The sequence below is a fragment of the Myotis yumanensis genome, unplaced genomic scaffold (genome assembly GCF_028538775.1).
Source record: "Myotis yumanensis isolate MYYU_CA2020_CCGP unplaced genomic scaffold, mMyoYum1.0.hap1 SCAF_1, whole genome shotgun sequence".
In the NCBI taxonomy this organism is placed as follows: domain Eukaryota; kingdom Metazoa; phylum Chordata; class Mammalia; order Chiroptera; family Vespertilionidae; genus Myotis; species Myotis yumanensis.
The window spans coordinates 51,327,635-51,351,518 of NW_027223752.1; the positions used below are offsets into that span (position 1 = coordinate 51,327,635).

A 23,884-nucleotide genomic window follows, 5' to 3' on the forward strand; every position below is an offset into this window, starting at 1 on the left:
TCCTTGCACTCTGCACCTATCCCAGAACTAGCCCCATTCACCTTCTCCCATCCCCTTCATCTACAGCCAATGTAGATTCTTTCAAAACAACTTAACGTCTTTCTTCCCCTACTTGGTGTATCAAGAGCCTGTCAACTCCAGGACAACGGGCATGCTGCTTTCTCTATCTAGCCCTGCTGCTGGTGATTTAGACTTCATATCCCCGTCTTGGTTTTTTTCTTGCTTGCATTTGGTTTAATAAACTCATTCTTTTTTAAAAGCTTTCGGCCATGACAATTTTTTTGTTTAACAGGCGCATAGTCCATAAAGAAGAAATATTTGCTGCTTCTGGATTGGATGTGGGCGATATTTATATTCTCCTTGGTTTACTAGGTCGACTGCCAGCAGCAAAGGGGTACTTCCGTACCCCTAACCTGCTCCTGGGTCCTGTGTCTCACATCTGGCTTCCTTCAGATGTCATGTGACCTCTCCGGTCTCTCTCCTTTCAAGGACACCCGGGCTGCCTCTTTAGCTCTCCCCTCGGACCAAAGACATTCCAGTCTCCCGGTGGGGGAGAGTCTGTTGCACAGAACAGCCTCCTTAGCAGTCATCATCTGTAAGAGCTGTGGGATGGCCAGCATGGCCGGCCTGTCCTCAGCGGGTGGTCTTGCAGCCCAACCCGGCTTTACAGAAAGACTGGATATATTTGGGATTGACATTTCCTACGGAAACACAGAGGGCCTAATCCCTACGAGAAGCACTGCCGCCTTGTGACGTCCCCACTGTCAATGACTGGAAAGGCTGGTGAGCAGCGCCTCCTAGCGGAATTCTACTGCAACCACAGGCAGGGGATGGCTATGGTACAACAGTAGTACCATCCACATTTTACAATTCGGGAAACTGAGGCTCAGTGTATTTATTATCCCAGGTCACGTGGCTGATAAGTGGTAGATCCAAGTCTGTCTGATGACAAATGAACTATGATCATCCTACAAAATCCTTTCCTCCTCTGAGCCTTCTGGTTTCTATCAGTCGCTGTGTGGTTGGCAGAGGGCGCTGTGAAGAGCTAGAGGCTGCTCTCGAGGACAGCTGTGAAGAACTAGGGTGCGGAAAATTAATGCAGGCCCTCTAACTCAAGGAGAGAAGGGACATTAACATAAATATAGATCGTTACACTTCAGACAGCAGCTCGGTTCTAAGATGAAAACCCAAATGACTATTTTAGTTGTGTTTCTAGGTCATGTTGTATGGGATAAGACCATTTTTTAAATATTAGAATCACATTCCACTTACCCTAAGAGAGGATACTGAAAGAGAACTCCATTGAAAGAATAGAAGGTTTGGGGTCCCATCTCACTCTGCTCATATATGATCAGGTGAGCGGAATCACTGGAAATACAGTCTCTCCCTTCCTCTTGCCGCTCTCTTTTTTATTCAACACACAGGTGAATGTATCAATGTTTGTGCACACATTAGCAACTTCCCTCGATAACTCCAAACTGTGTGAGAAGCAGAGGTCCCCACGGAGCATTAAGAGGACGCATGCAGAATGACATCAACTCCATACAGGCAAGAGCTCAGGGGAAGGATGTCCAAACTTGGCATTGAAGAATGTGTGACAGCATTTAGAAAGCAGGAAGGTGGGGAGGGCATCTAGGAAGGACAGCGTGAACAAAGACATGGGAGCCGGGATGTTCAGAGCTCATAGTTTAGGAAAACGGACTGGTCCAGGGTCACTGGGTGCGATTCTATGTGATGGGGAGAGTTGGTGAGAGTGGCTAGAAAGGAGTCTGGTCTCCTCTCTACAGCCAGGATCCTGTGTGAGCACATTCAAGGCGAAAGCCACTGCCTGGGCCTGGGGAATGAAAAATCTAATCACTAGCGGTCCTTAGAGGTCTTCTACCAGCACTCCCCACCACCAGCAGGTATACCAGGATACCAGTTTCCCTAAATCTCCTTTATGGTATCCCTCCGTGTGGGAGGAAACCCACAGGGTAGAGTGAATGCCAGAGCGAGTGATTGAGCCTCATTTCTCTCAGGTGCAAGATAGGGCCTCTGACTGACGCTCAGAGGACATAGGCTTGCTGTGAATGCCAAAGGGTAGGACCACGCTTTGGAGCTACAGGGACTAGCTGTGAGGACCTTGGGTAATTCCCTAACTTCACTGAGCCTCACATGCTCTTCAGTTATGATGGTTGCAATAATATTTACCTGGTATTAATGATATGAGGGTTAGCGGAACTAGTCAAAATGCGTAGCCAAAGCGTGGCATATTAAATACGCAGTAAATATTAGTTATCATGGCTGAGAAAATGACACAGAATTACGGCAATAAATGAATTTCATTGTGTGAAAACACATGACTTGTTCCAGAAAGAGTTCTTGGGGGAGATTAGATAAATCGTGCAAATACATGCAATAAAAAATCACGGGGACTCTTGAACCTGCAAATACCTCCAACACGAAGGGCCTCGCCTCCGACCAGACAGGCCCCGCCCCTCGGTTTCCTCCGGCCCCGCCCCTCGAGCCCCGCTCGCTCGCGCTCAGCCCGACGCGCCTGCGCAGGGCGGCCGCCCCAGGCGATGAGGGTGCTGGTGCGACGCTGCTGGGGGCCCCGGCCCGTGGGAGGCGGCGCGGGCCGGAGGCCGAGCCCCCAGTGGCGAGCGCTGGCCGGGCTCGGCGGGTCCCCCGGCGGGGAGGACGGCCGGGGCACCCGCGTCCGCGAGAAGCCGCCCTGGCGGGTGCTCTTCTTCGGCACCGACCAGTTCTCCCGCGAGGCGCTGCGGGCGCTGCACGCCGCCAGGTACCGGGGCGGGGCTCGGGGGGCGCTGCCCAGGGCGCGGAGGCCCAGCCTTTGCAGCCGGCCCTACGGTTTGGAACCCCGTTGGGGAAAGCGGCGGCGTCCGGGGCGTGTGGGCCGGGATCGCGGCGAACCCGGCGCCCGGAAGTTGCGCCGCACCCGCCCGGGACTGTCGGGTCTGCTCCCCGCACTCCAGGCCGGTCCGTTCGTGCTCCGAGCGCTACCCGCTTTGCGGCATCGCTTCCCTCCAGCCCGACCACCTCCCTGCCTGTTTGCGCGCGGAGAAATCCGAGTCAGAGAGGTTAAGCGGTTGCCTAAGGTCCTCATCTGAGCTCACGAGACTAATATGCTGTGACGACTCCTCCCTTTTCCACCCCCTCGGATTCATCTAATTTGTACCTCGAGTCCCTTGGGCGTCTTCACGGGCGCAGGCATCCCCTGCACACCCCTGTCTCACTCCTTTGCTCCCCACCCCCTTCCTGTATACAACTGGGCCTAGTTATCTGGGGCTGAATGAGGACATAGTCCAAAAAGCAGGTCCGGATGAGTAAATATATAAAGCAGAATGCTTAGGTATATAGTTAGTATTTTTAAAAGTTAACAAATACTGTTTACTAGAAAAAAAAAAATTGCGATCCAGCCTGTCCCGACAGTTCATGACATGTGGGGGCTATACCCATGTGTACGGCTCCATTTTATATTTCCCTGCTCCGTTTTTTCCTCATGTGTCCTGCTCCCCGCTCGTATCTGTCATCTCCATCAGGCCTTCCCCACATGCACCTCACAGCAGCCCCTCATTGACTCCCTCAATCCCCGTGTATCCTATTTCTCCCTTCACACACACCCCTTGAAACCCTCCCTTCACACCTGCTCCCTTTGCATACCCCACATAATGTACTCTCCACGTGCTGTTTTCCCCATACTGCCTCCCACATCTCTTACTGCAATATCCTGACCCTTCTGCTGGTCCTCACTTGGTGGCTCCATTACTCCTGCTCTTTTGGGGCCTTCTGTATACTCCTATTCTCATAACTCCTCAACATGTGATGCAGTACCTGCTAAATAAACCAATGAATGGCCCCTCTGGGCACTGGAATACTATGCAGCAAATAAAAAGAATGAGGTCGTGCTGTATGTACTGTCATGGAATGATGCCCAAGAAATATATTCTTGTTTTTTTCCCTCAAGTGTTTATCCCCCAGTTCCTCCCTTCAGAGACAGTCACTGCTTTTAGTTTCTTATTCTAGGAATGCTCGTTGCATAAATTAGCAAATGCATAATTAACCCATCTTTTCCAAAAGACTCCCTTAATAGCATATATATTGTTAAGAGGGAGAAACAAAATATGGAGCAGCATATGTACTATCCCAGTTGTTTAAAATGTCTGTACTATATATGTTTCTGTATATTTCTAGAGCCATGCTGTCCAAACAGTAGTCAGTAGCCACATGTAGCTCTCCAAACTTTAATTAAAATTCATTAAAAAGTGAAAACTCGGTCTCTCAGTTGCTCATGAATGTAATCATAAAAATACTGTAGAGGTGTGTGAAATAGTTTAATACTGTCATTGTCTTAATACTGTCATATTTTCTTCCAATCTTTACAATTTAGGGACAACAAAGAGGAAGAGTTAATCGAAAAATTGGAGGTGGTCACCGTGCCTTCCCCATCACCAAAAGGACTGCCAGTGAAGCAGTATGCTGTCCAGTCGCAGCTGCCAGTGTATGAGTGGCCAGATGTGGGATCTGGAGAATATGATGTTGGAGTGGTCGCTTCATTTGGCCGACTTTTGAGTGAGGCTCTTATTCTTAAATTTCCCTAGTAAGTTTTATTTATAAGGAAATATAGTAGAGAGACCTTGGTCTTTATGTATGGACCTGGTATCTACAAAATGCAATAATATGAACTCTAATTCCTCTTTCTTTAGTATTTTCTCTTAAAATAAAACATTTTATTAATGGTATGAACTGTTAAAATGTATGATGCTCGTTCACTCACCCTCATTTAAATTTTATATATATGCTGCCCAGCCCAACCCATGCACCTGGAGGTCAGCAGGGTATTTCCGGTCAGGGCTGCGGGCTCCATCCCCAGCAGGGGGCGTGCAAGAGGCCACAAAAATGTTGATGTTTCTCATCCATGTTTCTATCTCCCCCTTCGTCTCTAAAATCAATAAAAACTTTTTAAAATTTCATATATATGCTGACAACTCCCAAATGTGTCCCGCCAGTTCAGATCTCTCCCAGAATTCCAGGTCCCTAATGCCCACTGCCTCCTCCACAGCCCTGTTTGGATGTCTCGTAGACATCCAACATTTGAAAGGTCCAGAACTATATTCCTGAACTTTTGCCCAAAATCTGCTCCTCCCCAAAATCTTCATCTCAGCAGATGGGACCTCCAGCCTTCTGGTTGCTTAGCTCCCAAACCTTGGAGTCATTCTTAATTCCTTATCTCACACCACACATTTAATCCATCTGGAAATCCTACTGGCTCTGCCTTTGAAATCTGTCTGGAATCTGTTTCTCATCATTTCCATTCTAGCCACTCACCTGTTGTACTGCAGTAGCTTCCTAATTGGCCTCTACTTTTGTCGTTGGCCCTCTCACTTTTTTACCAACCCAGCAGCCAAAATGATCCTTTTAAAGCATAAGTCAGACCAGTCACTGCTCAAAGTTCTCTGGTGGTTTTCCATCTCACTCAAAAGTTTAAGGCCTGTGAGGACCGGCTTACTTGGTTTGGTCTGCTGGCTCTCTGGGCTCATTTCCTAGTACTATTCCTAGTTTACTCCACTCCAGCCAAACTAGTCTCTCTGCTGTGCCTTGAACTTGCCAGCATTTATCTTCCTCAAAACCTTTGTACTGTACCTAGTGTTCCCTCTGCCTGGAAAGCTTTTCTTCTGTATATCTGCATGGCTACTCCTTTACCTTCTCGTGTTTCTGCCCAGTGTCTTCTTACTGGTAAAGCCTTTTTAAACCACTATTTAAATTGTAATCTCCCACCCAATAGTCTTATCCCCTTTTCTGCTTTATTTTTCTCCATAGCCCTTAGCACCACTGACAAACTTTTTACATATTCTGTTTTTTATTGCTTATCTTCCACTCCTCACATTGTCACATAAGCTCCCTGAGGACAGGTTTGGTTCACTGTTGCTTGTATCCGCAGCACTTAGCACATTGCCAGCACATGCATTATGCTCAGTTAATATTTGTCGAAGGAGTAAGACTGAGCTGAACAGTGAAACTTACAATATAAGACCCATATTCACACATTCTCAAGTGCATACTCATGCTGATGGGAGACATTAAACTAATGACAGATCAGCAAATTATTTAAATTGCTCATTAATGGGTGATAGGAGTATTGGGATAAACAGTGAAGATGATGGTACTAAAAGAAGCTTGTTTTAGGCATCTATATGCAAACCAAGAGAAGTGAGGGTAATTATGTAACTAAACTAAACTGAGATGCATGACAGGGTTTGAGTGGTTCTCATATAGTAAAAAAAAAAAAAAAAAAAGCATTTTTTTGTTTGTTTGTTTTGTTTAAAAACTCCCAGACATCATGAGCTGTTTTGCAACATCTTTGTAACAGTGAATAGTTGCTCTTGCTTTGTTTTTAATTGAGTTTCATTGGTCTCTTATGGTAGAGTGAATTTAGCTCTGGCTCCCTGTTCTGGTAGTACAAGACTAGATTTAACTGTTAGTTTTTCTAAATTTTGGGGAAAGTTTAATGATAAAAGGTAGCATATTAGTTTAGGTAGCAGTAACTAAATGGCACAACCCACTTGCATACTAATTTCTGCCTTTTCTAACTCAGTGGCATATTGAATGTCCACCCCAGTTGCCTCCCAAGGTGGCGTGGTCCAGCCCCTATAATCCATACCGTGCTTCATGGAGACACAATTACTGGAGTAACAATTATGCAAATCAGGCCTAAAAGGTAAGAGCTTATTTTATTTTCTTGAGATTTTCTTGGTGATTTTGAATGTTGATATCAGTCCATTGGAGGGGCTGGGTGTGGATGAATGGATGATGCTCTAATTTCTCCAACTCCAGAGTCCTTCCTTTGCTTTTATACTTTTTCTGTTTTTTCCTGGTTTCTAACATAAGCCATATGTGTTTTGGTATTTATGCCCTTGTGACATTTTTTACTTGTTAATTGAAATAAATTATATTATTAGCAACTGGATTTTTACAAAAGATGTTATGTAAATGAGAAATAGATTTTTGTATAGTAGTTGTTATGAATCTTGGTTCTACTGGCCCTGGTTTCTATAGTAAAACTATGGTCAAAAATGTTTTGGAACCTGACATAAGAATATATTGTATACCAATAATTTTCTTAAACATTTAATTTTTTTATTATACCCGCAGTCCAAGGAATAATTATTTACAACTGCTTCAGGAATGTATTAAGACTCTGCCAATTGTCACCTTATGTCCCCATAGAAACTAATAATTCACAAGTTCAGAAGAACAACTCAATATCTGGGATTTGCTTTAATTCAGAAAAAGGGTGGGGGAAGTGTCAAAACTTTGATAATTCTAAAATCTGGGTAATGTATATATGGTGATTCATTAGACTATTCACTGTTTTTGTGAATGTTTGTGATTTTTCATAATAAACATTTTACTAAAACTTATAGGTTAAAAATAGAATTAACAGGTCTACAAAGTTAGATATTCAAAGTAAAGCATATTTCTAATAAAAACTAATGGCCAGTATTTCAGAGCTTGATGTAAAGTATAAGACTTGTGGGAGTGCAAATGTACTTGCACCTACTTATAATCAACAGTGATTATAATCTAGGCAAAACTCTTGTCCTTTGAGAAAGGAAATATAGAAAGAAATAATTAGGAATGTTTTTATTGTACTTCCTTGGAAAAGAAATTCTTTGCTCTATGATTTCATTATACAAATAGAGATTTTTTTCATAGTATTTATTACTAATGATAGAATTATCTATAATTGCAATCAAACCCCTGATATGCAACTTTATACTTTTACCCATTAAGAAAAATAATTTAAAATCTAAGTACAGGCCAGATTTTACTCACCTTTCTTTCAAACTGACATTTATCTTTGCTAATGGCTAACAGTCAAATTTGTGGCCAAGGTTAAACTATCCTGGTAGTGTGTAAACGCTCATGTAGACAGACATTTTGATTGAAAGAAACTGTCAGTAATCACATTACTATTTTTTTTTTTTTTTTGTAGATTTGATGTAGGTCCAATTCTCAAACAGGAAACCATTCCTGTGCCCCCCAAGAGCACTGCAAAGGAATTGGAAGTAGTGCTGTCAAGATTGGGTGCCAACATGGTACAGTTCTCGATATCACACTGCTTTTATTCATTTAGTAGATTTCCTAAGTGGTTATGATGAGAAGAACAATTTTATGATATATGGTTTTAATTCTTTAAGAGTGATTTCTATCCCTGACTTCCTAAAAATCAACATGGCATTTATGGTCTCATGTGTGTCTGAGAATTTACACAGTTTGGGTATTTAATAAAGGTTTTCAAATGAAACACGTGATCTTATGTGGGCCATAGTTTCACAGCAAGGCATAAACCAGTGGTTCTCAACCTTCCTAATGCCGCGACCCTTTAATACAGTTCCTCATGTTGTGGTGACCCCCAACCATAAAATTATTTTCGTTGCTACTTCATAACTGTAATTTTGCTACTGTTATGAATCTTAATGTAAATATCTGTTATGCAGGATGTATTTTCATTGTTACAAATTGAACATAATTAAAGCATAGTGATTAATCACAAATACAATATGTAATTATATATGTTTTCCGATGGTCGTAGGCGACCCCTGTGAAAGAGTCGTTCAACCCCCAAAGGGGTCACGACCCACAGGTTGGCGACCCACAGGTTGAGAACCGCTGCTTTAAACTATCCTTCCCAGTTTCACTCTCCTCAGTTTCATCTGAATTTCCTAAGTGACTTGTGGCTTCCCTCCAAGCACTTCTGTGCCTGTGTTCCAGTCATTTGCATCCATATGCGCTGGAATTCTGCTGACCCCCAGCTATACATGAACTCCATGGCTTTGTATAGCTCATTGAATCTGTATACAGTAGGGTCTGAGTAAATGCTTAATAACCAAATTAATGATTTTCATATGAACTAGTTAATTTTCTATAGAAGGAAACTTTTCCCCCAACTATATAGATGGTGTCCTATTCCAGCTACTCACCTTGCAAATGCTACTATAACAGTGGTTGTCATTTATCGAGCACTGACTTGTGTGCCAGTATACTTTATAGACTTATTTTTTTACTTTTCCAACAAACTTTGAGGTAGCTCTTGCTGGCGACTGTTTTACAGATGATGCCATTGAAGATCACAGACAAGTAAAATAACTTTTCCACAATGACACAGCTAGTAGGTAGTGGGATTGGGATTTGAATCCAGAACTGTGTGATCCCAGAGTACACTCTGAGAGGCTCCACTGCCTTCCTCCCTGCAGGGTGAGAGTGTGGATAACCGAGCATAGTCTGTCCTGATCCTGAAAGCTTGCACATCCAGTCAAAGCTCAGCATTCACTGGAAGCGCATCAATGACCTGCACTCTACAGAGAGCAACATCTCTACTGAATCCCCACCGAGTAGACACGTGTGCTCACAGCTTGGGCCAATTTACTACCTTACCTGCCACACAGCTTTTAAAGCTATAGATAGTAATTTCATGATACTGAGTTGTAATATATTTCTGCTTTTGTTCTTTTCATCTTGAATATATTGCTCTCCTTTTTTAGCTTATTTCAGTTTTGAAAAATTTGCCTGAAAGTTTGAACAATGGAAGGCAGCAGCCAACTGAGGGGGTGACACATGGTAAGTGAAAGCTACGGAGACTCTTATCCCTCCCACAGGTTTCCTTTGTCTTTTTTTTTCTTTATTGATTTTTAGAGAGAGGCAGGGAGGGAGAGAGAGACAGAAAAAGAAACATAGATTTGTTGTTCCACTTCTTTACGCATTCATTGGTTGATTTTTAAAAATATAAGTTTTTATTGATTTTAGAGAAAGGAAGGGAGAGAAATAGAAATATTGATTGATCGGCTGCCTCCTGCACACCCCCTACTGGGGATCTAGCTCACAACCCAGACATGTGCCCTGACCAGGAATCGAACCGGACACCTCTTGGTGCATGGGATGATGCTCAACCACTGAGCCACACCGGCCAGGCTAATTGGTTGCTTCTTGTATGTATCCTGACTGGGGATTGAACCCACAACCTTGGTGTATCGGGACAACACTCTAACCAACCGAGCTACCTGGTCAGGGCAAAGGGTTTTGTTTGACTTGATAGCATCTGAACACTTTGACTTCTTCATTTGCACATTTCTCTTAATTTTGACTAAAGATTGAATGCCCACTTGTATGGCCTTTTCTAAAGAATGGTTGGTTGCCCTAACCGGTTTGGCTCAGTGGATAGAGTGTCTGCCTGCGGACTGAAGGGTCCCGGGTTCGATTCCGTTCAAGGGCATGTACCTTGGTTGCAGGCACATCCCCAGTAAGGGGCGTGCAGGAGGCAGCTGATCGATGTTTCTCTCTCATTGATGTTTCTAACTCTCTATCCCTCTCCCTTCCTCTTCTGTAAAATCAATAAAATATATTTTAAAAAAGAATGGTTGGTAAGGTCTCCCTCTCCCTGTTAACATGCAGTTTCATGAAAGAATAGAAATGTTTTCTCTACTCTTTATGTTGAAAAGTATCAAACACAGAGAGAAGTTGAAAGATTGACTATCTATGTAACCCAGAGTCAACAATTATTACTGTTTGGCCATATTTTCCTTTGTTTTCTCTAAATGTGTATTTGTTTAGTATATGTATTTTAATTTCTGCTTAACCATTTGGAAGTATGCATCATGACCTGTCATCCCTAAACACATCAGCATGCATTGTGAAAAATGAACAGTTCCACAATAGCATCTAATATCCAATCTATATTTAAATTTTCCTAATTTTCTAAAAACATTTTATGCTGTATATTTTTCAAACAGATCCAATTGTAATTAGTTGTTATGTCCCTTTATTCTCTTTAATCTATAGTAATTAATTCCTCCACTATTTTTTCCCTTCCATGTTACTGACTTTTTCTTAAAATATATTTTCTTATTGATTTCAGAGAGGAAAAGAGAGAGAGAGATAGAAACATCAATGATGAGAGAGAATCATTGACTGGCTGCCTCCTTCCTGCCCCTCAATGCGTGACTTATGGCATTTCTTTTTGTCTTACAAAAGTTTATTTTTATGTAGCCACATTTATGATCCTTTTCTTTAATTGCGTTTGAATTTTGAATTAGAGGATTTTTTCTATACTTAGGTTATAAAGAAATTCACCCATGTTTTCTTCTAGTACCTGCATAATTTATTTATTTTTATTTTGTATTATGGAAAATTTCAAACATTTACAAAAATTGAGAAAATAATGTAATGAATTAATCTTGTATCTATTATTCAGCATCAGTAGTTATCAGTTCATGGACATTGAACTTGCTATTCATTCTTGCCATTGGCTTTATCTTGTAGCCCCTAAGATTTCTGCTCGTACCAGCTGTATAAAATGGGAGGAACAAACTTCAGAGGAAATATTCAGACTTCATCGTGCCATTGGAAATATAGTAAGTTGGAAGTCAGAATACAGTTTTACTTAATTTTGTGTGTACTTCACTTTCAAAATATTTTTATTTAGGAATGAATCTCATAAACCAAACCTTAAAAGTTCTGAAATTCATTTTTTATTATGGTAAAATATACATAACATAAAATTTACCATTTTAACCACTTTAGGTCAGTAACATTAAGTAACCTCTGATCTTTAGTTTGTTCTTCAGAAAATTAGGGCTGATATAATATATATAAAGCATCTATTATGACCAGATTACAGTATATGGCACAGAGGAGGTACTCATTAAATGATATCTGCTATTATTTATTCATTCATTAAACAGAATATTTAAGGCCCATATTATGTCAGGCCCAGGTACTATAGATAAAATGATGTGGGAAGACAACAAATAAGCAAATAAATGAAAATATCAGATAGTGTGATAAATTCTTTGATGAAAATTTTAAGAGGATAGACTAACTGGAGGTTATTTTAGATTGGCTAGATGGGGAAGACCTCTGAACTATCACCTAAGCTGCGATCTGAAAAACAGTAAGGAGTCAGCCATGCCGAGATTAGTAAGAGCATTCCAAGCAGAGGCAAAACCAGATAAAGACATTACAAGAAAAGTAAACTAAAAATCAATATCCCTTATGAATATAGAGGCAAAACCCCTCAACATAATTAACATACTGAATCAAACAACATATGGAAAAGGATTATACACTATGACGAAGTGAGATTTATCCAAGGAATGCAAGGTTGATTCAACATACAAAAATTAATCAAAGCAATATACCATACTAATAGAATAAAGGACAAGAGCCACAGAATTGTCTCAATAGATGCAGGAAAAACATTTGACAAAACCCAATGTCCTTTTTTTTTTTTAATATATTTTTATTGATTTCAGAGAGGAAGGGAGAGAGAAATAGAAACATGAGTGGTGAGAATTATTGATTGGCTGCCTCCTGCACACCCCCTACTGGGGATCAAGCCTGCAACCTCAGCATGTGCCCTGACTGGGAATCAAACCATGACCTCCTGGTTCATAGGTTGATGCTCAACCACTAAGCCGTCCTGGCCAGGCCAGTGTCCTTACTGATTTTTAAAAAATGCTCAATAAACTAAGAATAGAAGGGAACTTTCCCAACCTGATAAAGAACATCTACCAAAAAACCCTCAGTTAACATATTTAATAGTGAAAAACTGAAAGCTTTCCCCCCCTAAGATCCGGAGCAAGGATCACTGTTACGCAACAGTGGAGGTAACAGGGCAATTAGACAAGGAAAAGATACAAGGAGCCAGATTGGAAAAGAAGAAGTTAAACTATCTCTATTTGCAGATGGCATGATCTTAGAGAAAAACAAAGAATCCCCCCCAAAATTAAGAGCTGGTAAACAGTAAAGAAGACCTAATAAACAGAAAGACCTCTGTATTCATGGACTGGAAGACAATATTGTTAAGATGGTACCATTGTCCAAATTGACCTACAGATTCAACACAATTACTATACAAATCCCAGTTAACTTCTTCGCAGAAATTGACAAGCTGATTCTAAAATTCATACCAAATCCCAGGAGGACCAGAATAGCCAAAAATTCTTGAAAAAAAGAATAAAGTTGGACTCACACTGCCTGATTTTAAAACTTGCTGCAAAGCTACAGTAATCAAGTGTGGTACTGACAAACATAGATATATAGCTCAGTGGGATAGACTTGAGAGGCAAAAATAAACCCATACATTTGTGTTCAATTAGTTTTTTGTAAGGGTGCCAAGACAATTTGATAGGGAAAGAATAGTCTTTTCACCACATGGAGTTTGGACAAGTGGATATTCACAATAAAAAAAAATGAATTTGGAGTCCTACCTCATACTATATATAAAAAATGAACTCAAAATGGATTAGAGACCTAAATGTGGGAGCTAAAACTATAAAATTCTTGGAAGAAAACAAGGGTAAATTTTAATGACTTTGAATTAGACAATGGTTCTTAGATATCTTGCCTAAAGGATAAGCAACCAAACTAAAAATAGAGAAATTGGACTTGAAAATTAAAAACTGCTGGGCTTCACCCTGGCCAGGTGGCTCAGTTGGTTGGAGTGTTGTCCTGTACACCAAAAGGTTGCAGGTTTGATTCTCAGTCAGGGCACATACCTAGGTTGTAGATTCTATCCCTGGTCTAGGCGCATACAGGAGGCAACTGATCAGTGTTTCTCTCCCAAAAAACAATATAAAGGCACATCCTCAGGTGAGGATTAAAAGAAACAGTTGGGCTTCAAAAAACATTCTCAGAAAACAAAAAGGTAACCTATAGAACAGAAGAAAATATTTGTAAAACATTTATCTAATAAAGATCTAGTATCCAGATTATATAAAGAACTCTTAAAACGCTACAGCAAAAAGACAACCTGATTAGGAAATGCACAATGGATCTGACATGTCTCCCAAGAAGACATATAAATTACCAATAAACCCATGAAAACATGATCAACTTCTTTAGTCATTAGGAAAATGCAAATCAAAACTACACTGAAATACCACTTCACACCTACTAGGATCGCTATAATTAAACAGACAGTAAAAGTGTTGACACAGTTGTGGAGAAATTTGGAACCTTCATACATTGGTAGTGGGAATGTAAAATGGTGCAGCTGCTGTGAAAAACAATTTGACAATTCCTCAAAAAGTTAAACACGGAGATATATTACTACATAATGATCCTTATTTCTGCAATTCACCTTTCCTCGCCACTAAGAAAAGCTGGTGTTCTAATAGAAAGAGCCAGAAGGTGCGATTTTATTCCTAGAGTTTCCATTTACTATGAAGAGCAAAACCCTTATCTTCTCTGAGCTTTTGCCTTTTTACCGCTAAAGAGGGGTTAATTACCCCGTTCACAACTGTCAAGATCAAAGGAGATAAACTGTGAATTTAAATCTATGCAAACATATCATTTTAACAGTAATGATGGTGGACACCGAAATGACTATATTTTTACCATCCCTTTCCTTTCTGCAATGCTCTGATGATAGATGAAGATAAGCTTTACCTCCTCAAGAATAAAAACTATTTTGGGGGCCCTGGCTGGGTAGCTCATTTGGTTATATTATGGTCCCAGTACACCAAGGTTGTGGGTTTGATCGGTCAGGGCACGTACAAGAAGCAACCAATGAATAAAGGAAGTGGAACAACATATTGATGTTTCTCTCAAATCAATTTTAAAAAAGAGCTGTATATTTTTATTATATTCCTAACATATTCATAGCTCTCAGTATATATAAACCTCTTTTTAGTCAGCAAGCATGTTTCTAAAGTATTTTGAGTTCTTTGAAATAAAAAGGTTACACACATGAAAAAACTTCTATTGGAAGCAATATGAGTGAAGCAAAATGCGTCAGCAAGTTATAAAAAATACTGTACGTGTCATATCTAAGAATATGAACACTATGAACTTTTCTTCACATTTAATATTTTAAATTTAATGTTCAAATCTTTGCAACCACTTAACTCTTCTAAAAATTAAATGTCTTCTTTAAGGGATCTCATAAAAAGAGCACTGAGCTGAGGATGAAAAAACATGGATTCTGATCCTCGGCTCTGTACTAACTAGCTGTGTCTAACTTTGGGAAAAAGAGCTGCATTTCCCTGGGCCTCGTTTTCTTCACCTATGAAATAAGATCAAGCTACACAGTCTGAAAATAAACTTATTTTTAATTCAGAAAATTGAGAGAACTTATTTTCTGCTATGTGTTAATTTTGTTAACATCTTTAAATTAAGTTCTAGGGTGTCAGATATATATTATGTAATAAAGGTGGCATTTTACATTGCAGGAAAGGGTGAGATGGATTATCCAGTGAATAGCACTGGGACAACTGGTTAGCCTTAGAGAGCTACCTTTTAAAATCAAAGCAACATTTAGATGGATCAGGGATTTAATTTTTTTACAAATCCCACCAAAGACGGAAAAAAACCACAAATAATTGTATAAGATTTAATAATCTTGAACTATAGGGAGGGCCTCCTTAAGCATGACATGAACCACTGAAGTTATGAGCGAAAAGACTGATAATATTACTCCATAAATATAAAAAACTTATGCATGAAAAAAAATAGTGTAAAAAGTCAACTAACTGGGAAAAGATTCATAACACACTCAAGAATTAAAGGGCTAATTTCCTAAAAATATAAAAGGCTTTCACAAATTAATAGGCAAAGATGAACAACTCAGTTTTATTAAAAAATGGGCAAAGAGCATAAATTGGTAGTTTTCATAAAAAATAAAATGGGCAAGTAAATATATGGAATGCTCCTCGGCATCACTAATAAACAATATATTGTCATTTTTTTCTGTCAGCAGTTTAACAGTGAAATGTTGATGCTTTTTAATCCAGGTAGCCCATTAAAAAAGCAATAACTAGCTCAGCTGGTGTGGCTCAGTTGGTTGGGTATCATCCCATGCACCAGGAGATCACAGGTTTGATTCCTGGTCATGGCACATGCCCAGGTTGTGAGCTCAATCCCTGTAGGAGGCAGCCAATGTTTCTCTCTCATCGATGTTTCTATTTCTCCCTCTCCTATTCTCTGAAATCAATAAAAATATATATTTTTAAAAAGAAGCTATTAATAAAAATAAAAAAACACAATAACTATCCTCAAATATATATGTATAAAATTCCTCAAATATATAAAAGTCCTCAAACATATATCTAGCAGGCTATTACCACTTTTTATAATTTTATAATAGCAAAAAATTAAAAATACTGAATATTGATCATAAAGATACTGGTTTCATAAATTATAGTACATTCATAAAATGACATACTATATAGCAGATAAAAAGAGTGAAATAGATAAGTGTGTACTAATGAAAAGTCCATGATTTATGGTTAAGTAAAAAAAGTTCCTTATAAAACTGTATGTTCTAGATTTTTAATAATAATATTTGTAGGGAAAAAAGATATTTTATCCACCAAACTGTTAACAGTGGTTACCTCTGGGGATGGGAGTACAGAATAGTTTTATTTGCTAAATTTTTAATATAATTGCTATATATATAATTTGCATTTTTATCATGTACATATATTTTTAATTAGAAATAATAAAAGATATAAACATTGATTATAAAATAGTGTTTAATGTTAAGGTCTTATAAATTCTGGAGACTGATGTAGAAGGTCTATGTTCTGTTGTGTAAGATTTAGAAACTGAGATCCCAATTCCTCTGTAATTGGGAGATAAGTCAGACCTGATTGGCACAGAATGGTAGTTAAAAAGGTTTGGGGGCTGAGGGCATTTCTTTAATCATCCCTTCTTTAATTATATTTGCAGATTCCGTTACAGACACTCTGGATGGATAACACCATTAAACTTCTGGATTTGGTAGAAGTTAATAGTTCAGTCCTCACTGGTATTAACTTTTGAATAGCTGACATAGAAAATGTTTTCACTATAGTCTATTTGAAAATGTGTCTGTTTTACCATAGGTCACATTTACAAAAAATAGGAATTCTTTTAGTTTGTTTGGGTTAAATAATGATAATATTTTACATTCATTTAGTGCCCATTCACATGTATTTTCTCATTTAGTCATCATAGGAACCTGGGAAGTAGGCAGAGCAGTGGTACTATCCCTTTTTAAGCTCTGTGATTTCCTACACTAAGCTTTTCAGGGGGTGCAGAATGACCTGGTTAATTTCGTTCTGGTGAATATCAATGAAAATGTCTGAGCAGCTCAGTGAGATCTTAGGCCAAGGTATGCCATTTCACAGTACAGGTCAGTTCTGAGGCCCATTAGTACCCCCCAAGGTGGTGGACTGAAGGAGTGTGAGCCACAGCGGGTGCTGGTGTAGTTCAGAGTCGGGGTTCCCCAGAAATCTAGGAATTGGTATGTGTTGGTCATGGATGAAGGGGCCAGCTAAGCTCCTGTATATTTCTCCACTGGTAGCTAGTTATTTCCCCGAAATGGTCAAAACTTCTGGATTCAGCATTTTTAGGTTGACCTTTGAGAGACTGGGTAAAGGACTCATAGCTTATGTGTATGGAAAGCTTGCGTTTGGGTTCAAGGTACACACAAAGTACTGTGGCTCCATTGTAAGTTTGGGTTACAGAGTCAGGTCATCAGCAAATGAGTCCTCTCTAGATTAGGCCGCCTCCCAAGATGATTTAATCTTTAAGAAGCATAATGAAGTGTAATTATTCTCGCTCTCTCATGTCCGCACCCCCCTCCATTCTTTAGATCCCAGATTAACAGGACAGGCTGTTATTCCAGGATCCATAATATACCACAAACAGTCCCAACATCTTCTGGTTTGTTGCAAGGTACATTTCCTTTAGTTTAAATTTATCATACTTGTCTTACTGAATTTATAGTTTGTATCATTTATCATTTTTAGTTGGGACTTCACTGAACTGCTTGTCTATCAGATTGAGGCAATGGACAGTTTTTCTTAAGAAATAGTAGAATCTCATGTAATTTTTTTAAAGTGATGAAGTTTTGCCAAGGCATTGTTATTACTCAAACAATGAAAGAAAATTCAGTAACCAAAGTGCTTCTTTTTGAAGAAATTTGTATATTCTAAGTAAACCAATTTAATTAACAAGCTCTTTTTATCTTGTTAATATGACCATCATAAAAGATAGTCCTATCCAAGTATTTAGCTGAACTACAGTGCATGTGTCCTACTTGCTTTTACTACTGTTCAACAGTGGTTGGACAGATTTCTAACAATTTAAAACGACTTTGAAACCATTATTCTTTTATAAGATAGCTAGAGGCCCGGTGCACCAATTCGTGCATGGGTGGGGTCCTGAGGCCTGGCCAGCAATCAGGGCCGATAAGGGCTGGGCGATTGGGGCCTGCCTGCCGGTGTCGGGGAGGGACAGGGAGGGACCGCGGGTCGATCGGGGCCTGCTGGCTATGGGGAGAGACAGGGCACAGGAAGTTGGCCTCTGGCCCCAAAGAGGGAGCCGGCCCTTGGCCCCCCTGGGAAAAGGGCCGCACCTGCCGCCGCCCACCCCCAGTTTCCCGGGTGGGTTCGGGAGAGGAGGCAAGGGTCGCCCGGCCAGGCGCGGAAAGAATGGATGCCGAGGCCACTAGCCAGCCCTAGGAGGTTGGCTGTGGGAGCACACTGACCACCAGGGGGCAGCTCCTGCATTGAGCGTCTGCCCCCTGGTGGCCAGTGCGCATCATAACGACTGGTCATAATGTTCACTTAGGCTTTTATATATATTGATGGTGTTTTCCTAAGAAGTGTTCCACATTCCTTGCATTTCCTTCATATGGTGTATATGTGATATGTTTCATGCTCACGAAGGGATGTTGAAAATGTATGATAGATTGATCTGACCTAACCAGACTGTAGATAGAGAACTCCTGCGTCAACCTCCCTTCATGTCTCTTCAACTTATTCTGGAATAACATTGGGTGCATATATCTTGTCCTTGGCTGGGTCTGTAGTTTGCTCTCATAGAAGCTGGTGTTGTCTGCAGATGTGAGTTTGAGATCCACCAGTTGTGTCACCTCAGACCAATCACTCACACTGTCTGGCATCAGTTTTCTCTGTGGATAGTATTGGATCTGTCTACTTTTTAGAGTGGTTGAATTCTGATAACTAGTCATAATAAGAAGCATGGACACACTCTGAAAACTATAAAGCACCATGCAAACATACCTTTTATTCTGCTCCTCTATGTTTAAGTAGGTGTATACAGATCTGTACATTTGTTATCACTCCTTGGTAATAAACTTTCAGAGTCAAAGAATCGTATACATTACAGTGCTCTTTGCAGCTAAGCGTTTAGTAAAAGTGTTTTGGTTGGTTTATTTGTTTTCATGATAAAGTTTTATAAACTAGCCGAAACTGGTTTGGCTCAGCGTCGGCCTGCGGACTGAAGGGTCCCAGGTTCGATTCCGGTCAGGGGCATGTACCTGGGTTGCGGGCACATCCCCAGTAGGAGATGTGCAGGAGGCAGCTGATCGATGTTTCTCTCTCATCGATGTTTTTAACTCTCTACCTCTCTCCCTTCCTCTCTGTAAAAATCAATAAAATATATTTTAAAAAAAAGTTTTATAAACTACAATTTACTTCATTTTCCTACTACTTCATATTCACTCTTTATCTTTTGCCCTTTAGGATGGCTGGATTGGTGTTCGGTCAGTGATGCTCAAGAAAACACTAACAGCTGCTGATTTCTACAATGGATATTTGCACCCCTGGCACCAGAAAAACCCCCAAGCTCATCCAAGTCAATGCAGATTTCAGACTCTCAGACTTCCAACAAAGAAGCGGGGGGAAAAAATTGTTGCTATGCAACAGTGCACTAAGTAGTTTAGAAAGAAGATAGATAAGACCTATTACATATTTGTAATTTATTAAAAGCCTTATTCATAAGGAATTACTTTGATTTTCAAGGAATATGACACTGTTGGAGAAGAGAAGATTATCCAAAAGATTAATTACCTCACTTCCTGCTTTTTGTTTAACAATAGTTAAAAACTTTTCTGGGCAATATGGCTCAGTGATTGAGCCAAGTGGTCACGGTTCAATTCCTGGTCAGGGCACATGCCCAGGTGTGGGCTCGATGCCCAATGTGGGGCATGCAGGAGGCAGCTGATCAATGATTCTCTCTCATCATTGATGTTTCTCTCTCTTTCCCTCTTCCTTCCTCTCTGAAATCAATTTTAATATATTTCTTTATTGATTTCAGAGAGGAAGGGAGGTGGAGAGAGAGAGAAACATCAATGATGAGAGAGAATCATTGATTGGCTGCCTCCTGCACACCCCCTACTGGGGAACAAGCCTGCATCCCAGGCATGTGCCCTTAGCCAGAATCAAACCTGGGACCCTTCAGTCCGCAGGCTGATGCTCTATCCACTGAGCCAAGCCGGCTAGGGCTGAAATCAATTTTTAAAAAAACACAACTTTTCTACTTGAGTAACAGACGAAACTTTAAATAAAAATTTTATTTATGTCAGAGTCAAGGAGATTTTATGTTTCCCTAAGAGCAAGTGCAACTAACTGATATGCATATGTATACTGAAGAGGTTCTTTTTTAAAAAAATGCATCTATTAGGTTTTTAAAATTTATGTCCTCATTGACTAGGTTTTCATTCAGGAGTAATCTGCATTTCTGATTTTCAGCAAATAGTAAAGTCAGTTATTTAAATTACTATCTAGTTCCCAGCAAGTAGTAAACAGACAATAGTAATCTGTCACATTGAACTTTGCTGTAAATTCACATTTTACATCTAGGTTTTCTTGAAGTAGGAATATACTAACACTTTTCAATGTATTTATGCAATAAAAATTATTGAGCATCTGGTCTGTGCAAACTCATCTTCTCTGTCTCTGAGAGAGTCAAGCACTTCTGGAGGAGGATGGGGTACAGGGGCCAGCTGTTAAACTTTTATTTGAGGATATTTACATATTAGCTTTTCCTGCCTAGATTCTATCAAACTCTCCATTCATTAATCATTCAATATTTATTGATTGATAGGGCAATTATATAATTGAAAATTTAAAATAGAATACGTTCATTAGTATAAAAGGAAGTACTTGTAATAATTACTTCTGGACAACTGGCATCAACCAGGATTCCAGGTTATATGGACACCAGGCATACCAGTTTATATCGACATCCTTATCGAACACTTTCTGTGTAACTATCCTTTATGTTGGTTGCTGGAGATACAGAGATTAAATAATTTCTGGCATCTTCAATCTACTGGGGAGGCAAACATAAGCAAATATAATAGTTATAAATGCCATAATGGGAGCATTCAATCTCCCTCAAGGGAGTCAATGGAGGCTTTCCAGAGGAGATAAAGCAGAATCTGCGTTTCCAAATGATGAGTTCACTATGCAGACTGAAGCCTGGCAGGGCATCCTAGCATGTGCAGGGGCACAGGCATAGAAACACTCACCGGGAGTTGCTAATGTTCTTAAACTGGGTGGTGGGAGCATGACTGGCTTTTATTCTTTAAACCATAAATTTGCTAGGCATTCTCTTCAATGTATGGGGCTAATTATCTACTTACATATAAAGCTGGCTGGGAAAAAGCTAATGAATCATGGAAGAGAAACAAATGGCATGTTAAACATGGGGAGAAAGAACATAGTGTTTAGAAGAAAACAGAATTGATAGGAACTATGATGATGGAGATGAGACTGGACGTGCAAGACTAGAAGGCCACATTATGGAGGGCTTTGAAATCAGGATTTGGCCCTTTGTCTTGTATGCAAGAGACTCAACCAGGGAAGTCACGTGACCAGATCTACATTTTGGGTAGATAACTTTGGTCGTGGAGTGAAAGGAAGATTGGAAGTAAAAGATCTGTTGGCAAGTTGGAAATGTGAAGGTTTGGGCAACAGCTCCAATTATGGGGAAGGGGGAAAGGATTTAAACGATTTCACTGTGGAAGTGAAAGAACTTGGTTATCACTTGGGAATTATATTCTTACAGAGAGTTTTGTCTCCACCAATGATAGCTCTTTGATCTCTAACAAAGACACTTAACATCACTGAACTTTGGTTTCCTCATGTGTGAAATGGGGCTGAAGATAACAAATTTAAAAAACACTCCCAAAATAGTTTTGAGAATAAGAGACTGTGAACGTGCTTTTTTGTTTTAGTTAGTGTGTATTGAGTACTTACTCCCTACCCTAGACATTAAGCACATACAATGACATCCAGAGAGAATGACAATCAGTGCCCTCTGGGAGCTTACAGTGTGTGGTAGTGGTGATTTCTGCAGGGACCTAAGGAAGTGCCCATTTGGACACTGCCAAGGGAAAGCCTTTCTGAGGACACAGCTCTGTTTATCAGTTCTGATCTCTTACTACCTACTGGTTATGGTCTCAGGTCTGCCACCCACATTCTGAGTGGATCCCATCTGGTTGTTTAGCCAATTACCATTGCCCTTACCAGTCAGAATCTCTTAGGCAGACCACCTCTAGTCCTTGGCCAGTCTGAGTCAAGGCCCACCCCAGTCCAGTGATTTCACCTGCACAGAAAACAGCCTAATGCAGAGTAGAGGGCTGTGGGTGAGGCAGTGTGAGCTGAAAATGAAGTTGGTCGACATAGTTGGCATGGTTGGCATACTTAGGAGTATAGGAAATACCTTTCATACATATGAAATCTTGAGGCAAGAGTGCAAAGCTCATCCCGTAGGGGACAGTTTCCCATTCAGGGAGCCTTGAGCCCATCCTGGGACTGGAGGATAAACACCAGGTTTAGAAATGCCATCTTCAAATTGGCAACACATTCTTTGAAAAAGTAAACGGAGCACATCCCAGATAGGCCTCAGGAAACTACATGACTCGCTCTCTTCAAGCTCCTATAGAAACCACAATCCAGTGTGACTGAGCAGGATTTCTATCTGAACAAAAATCACTTGGGGTATTGTTTAAATTATGTTTTAATATTTTAAAATTTTTTATTGATGTGAGGGAGAGAGAGAGAGAGAGAGAGAGAGATCAATTTGTTGTTGCACTTATTTATGCATTCACTGGTTGACTCCTGTATGTACCCTGACTGGGGATCAAACCTGCAACGTTGGCATATTGGGGTGATGCTCTAATCAACTGAGCTACCTGGCCAGGGCTGGGGTACCTGTTTAAAATGCAAATTCCTGGGTTCTACTCCAGGCCATGAATCAGAATCTCTGGATGTGAGACCCTGCATTTTGTCACACTCAACAAATGATTTGTATGCTAGAGCAGTAACAGCTTTAAGTAGCTTAAGAGGTGCACATGGATCTGAGCCATATACTGGCCCCTAGGCCCAGGGTACTCTCAGGGAAGGTGGGACACAGTCCATTCTGTACTCCGGCTAAAAGGATGTATTTGCAAATACATTCCCTCTTTTGCAAGAAGCTTCTATTTTGGCTCTTGTCACTGAAAAAACATCAGACTCAAAACAGAATTCAGTTACTCACTATTAGTTGGGTGACTCAGGACAAGTTACTTAAAATTTTTAAACTATGATTTCTCAGTTTAAAAAATATGGGTAATACCTGACTTGAAGAATAGAAATACATATGGAATATGCCCATGGAAGTGCCTGGCACATAGTAAACACTCAATAAGTGGAAGCTAATTTTGTCACCACAGTCTAAAACTGCCATAATTCCTTCTCTGGGCCTGCAACATATTTCTCCTCTGGATGGCAGCAACTGTGTACTGAGGCACCTTTAGACTAACAGGAGGGAGAGAATTTTAGAGTGGGAAAGGATCTATGATTTAGTAACTCAAAATTTCATTTCAGAGGTGATGAAACAGGGATCCAGCAACAGCTAGCTAGTGATAATTCTAAGATTATTACTGGGAGATCACAGATTTTGTTTAAAATGATTTTACTCTTGGTTTTGTTTGGGAGACAAAAGAAATGTTTCTGAGCATAAAAAGTAGCTCTGAGAATGGCTGCCAAAAAGGATGCTTGTTGTTTTTATACTTTATATTTTAGGCAGTAAAACTTATTTTCATCCT

The 23,884-nt window shown here is 40.1% G+C and overlaps 1 protein-coding gene across 3 annotated transcripts; it reads left to right on the forward strand.

Annotated features, from left to right (window-relative positions):
- The first annotated feature begins 2,550 nt into the window (after positions 1-2,550).
- MTFMT (mitochondrial methionyl-tRNA formyltransferase) lies at positions 2,551-20,721 on the forward strand. 3 transcript variants are annotated; one of them, XM_070420834.1, is made up of 9 exons: positions 2,551-2,782; positions 4,391-4,600; positions 6,596-6,718; positions 7,997-8,099; positions 9,546-9,621; positions 11,320-11,411; positions 16,729-16,807; positions 17,636-17,718; positions 19,533-20,721. In XM_070420834.1, exons 1-9 carry the CDS (start codon positions 2,562-2,564, stop codon positions 19,725-19,727), a joined length of 1,182 nt encoding a protein of 393 aa, XP_070276935.1. In that variant the 5' UTR covers positions 2,551-2,561; the 3' UTR covers positions 19,728-20,721. The 3 variants fall into 3 exon arrangements, with proteins under 3 accessions (XP_070276935.1, XP_070276944.1, XP_070276951.1); XM_070420843.1 differs by having other exon boundaries at positions 6,620-6,718; XM_070420850.1 differs by lacking the exon at positions 17,636-17,718 and having other exon boundaries at positions 19,533-19,677.
- Positions 20,722-23,884: the final 3,163 nt, after the last annotated feature.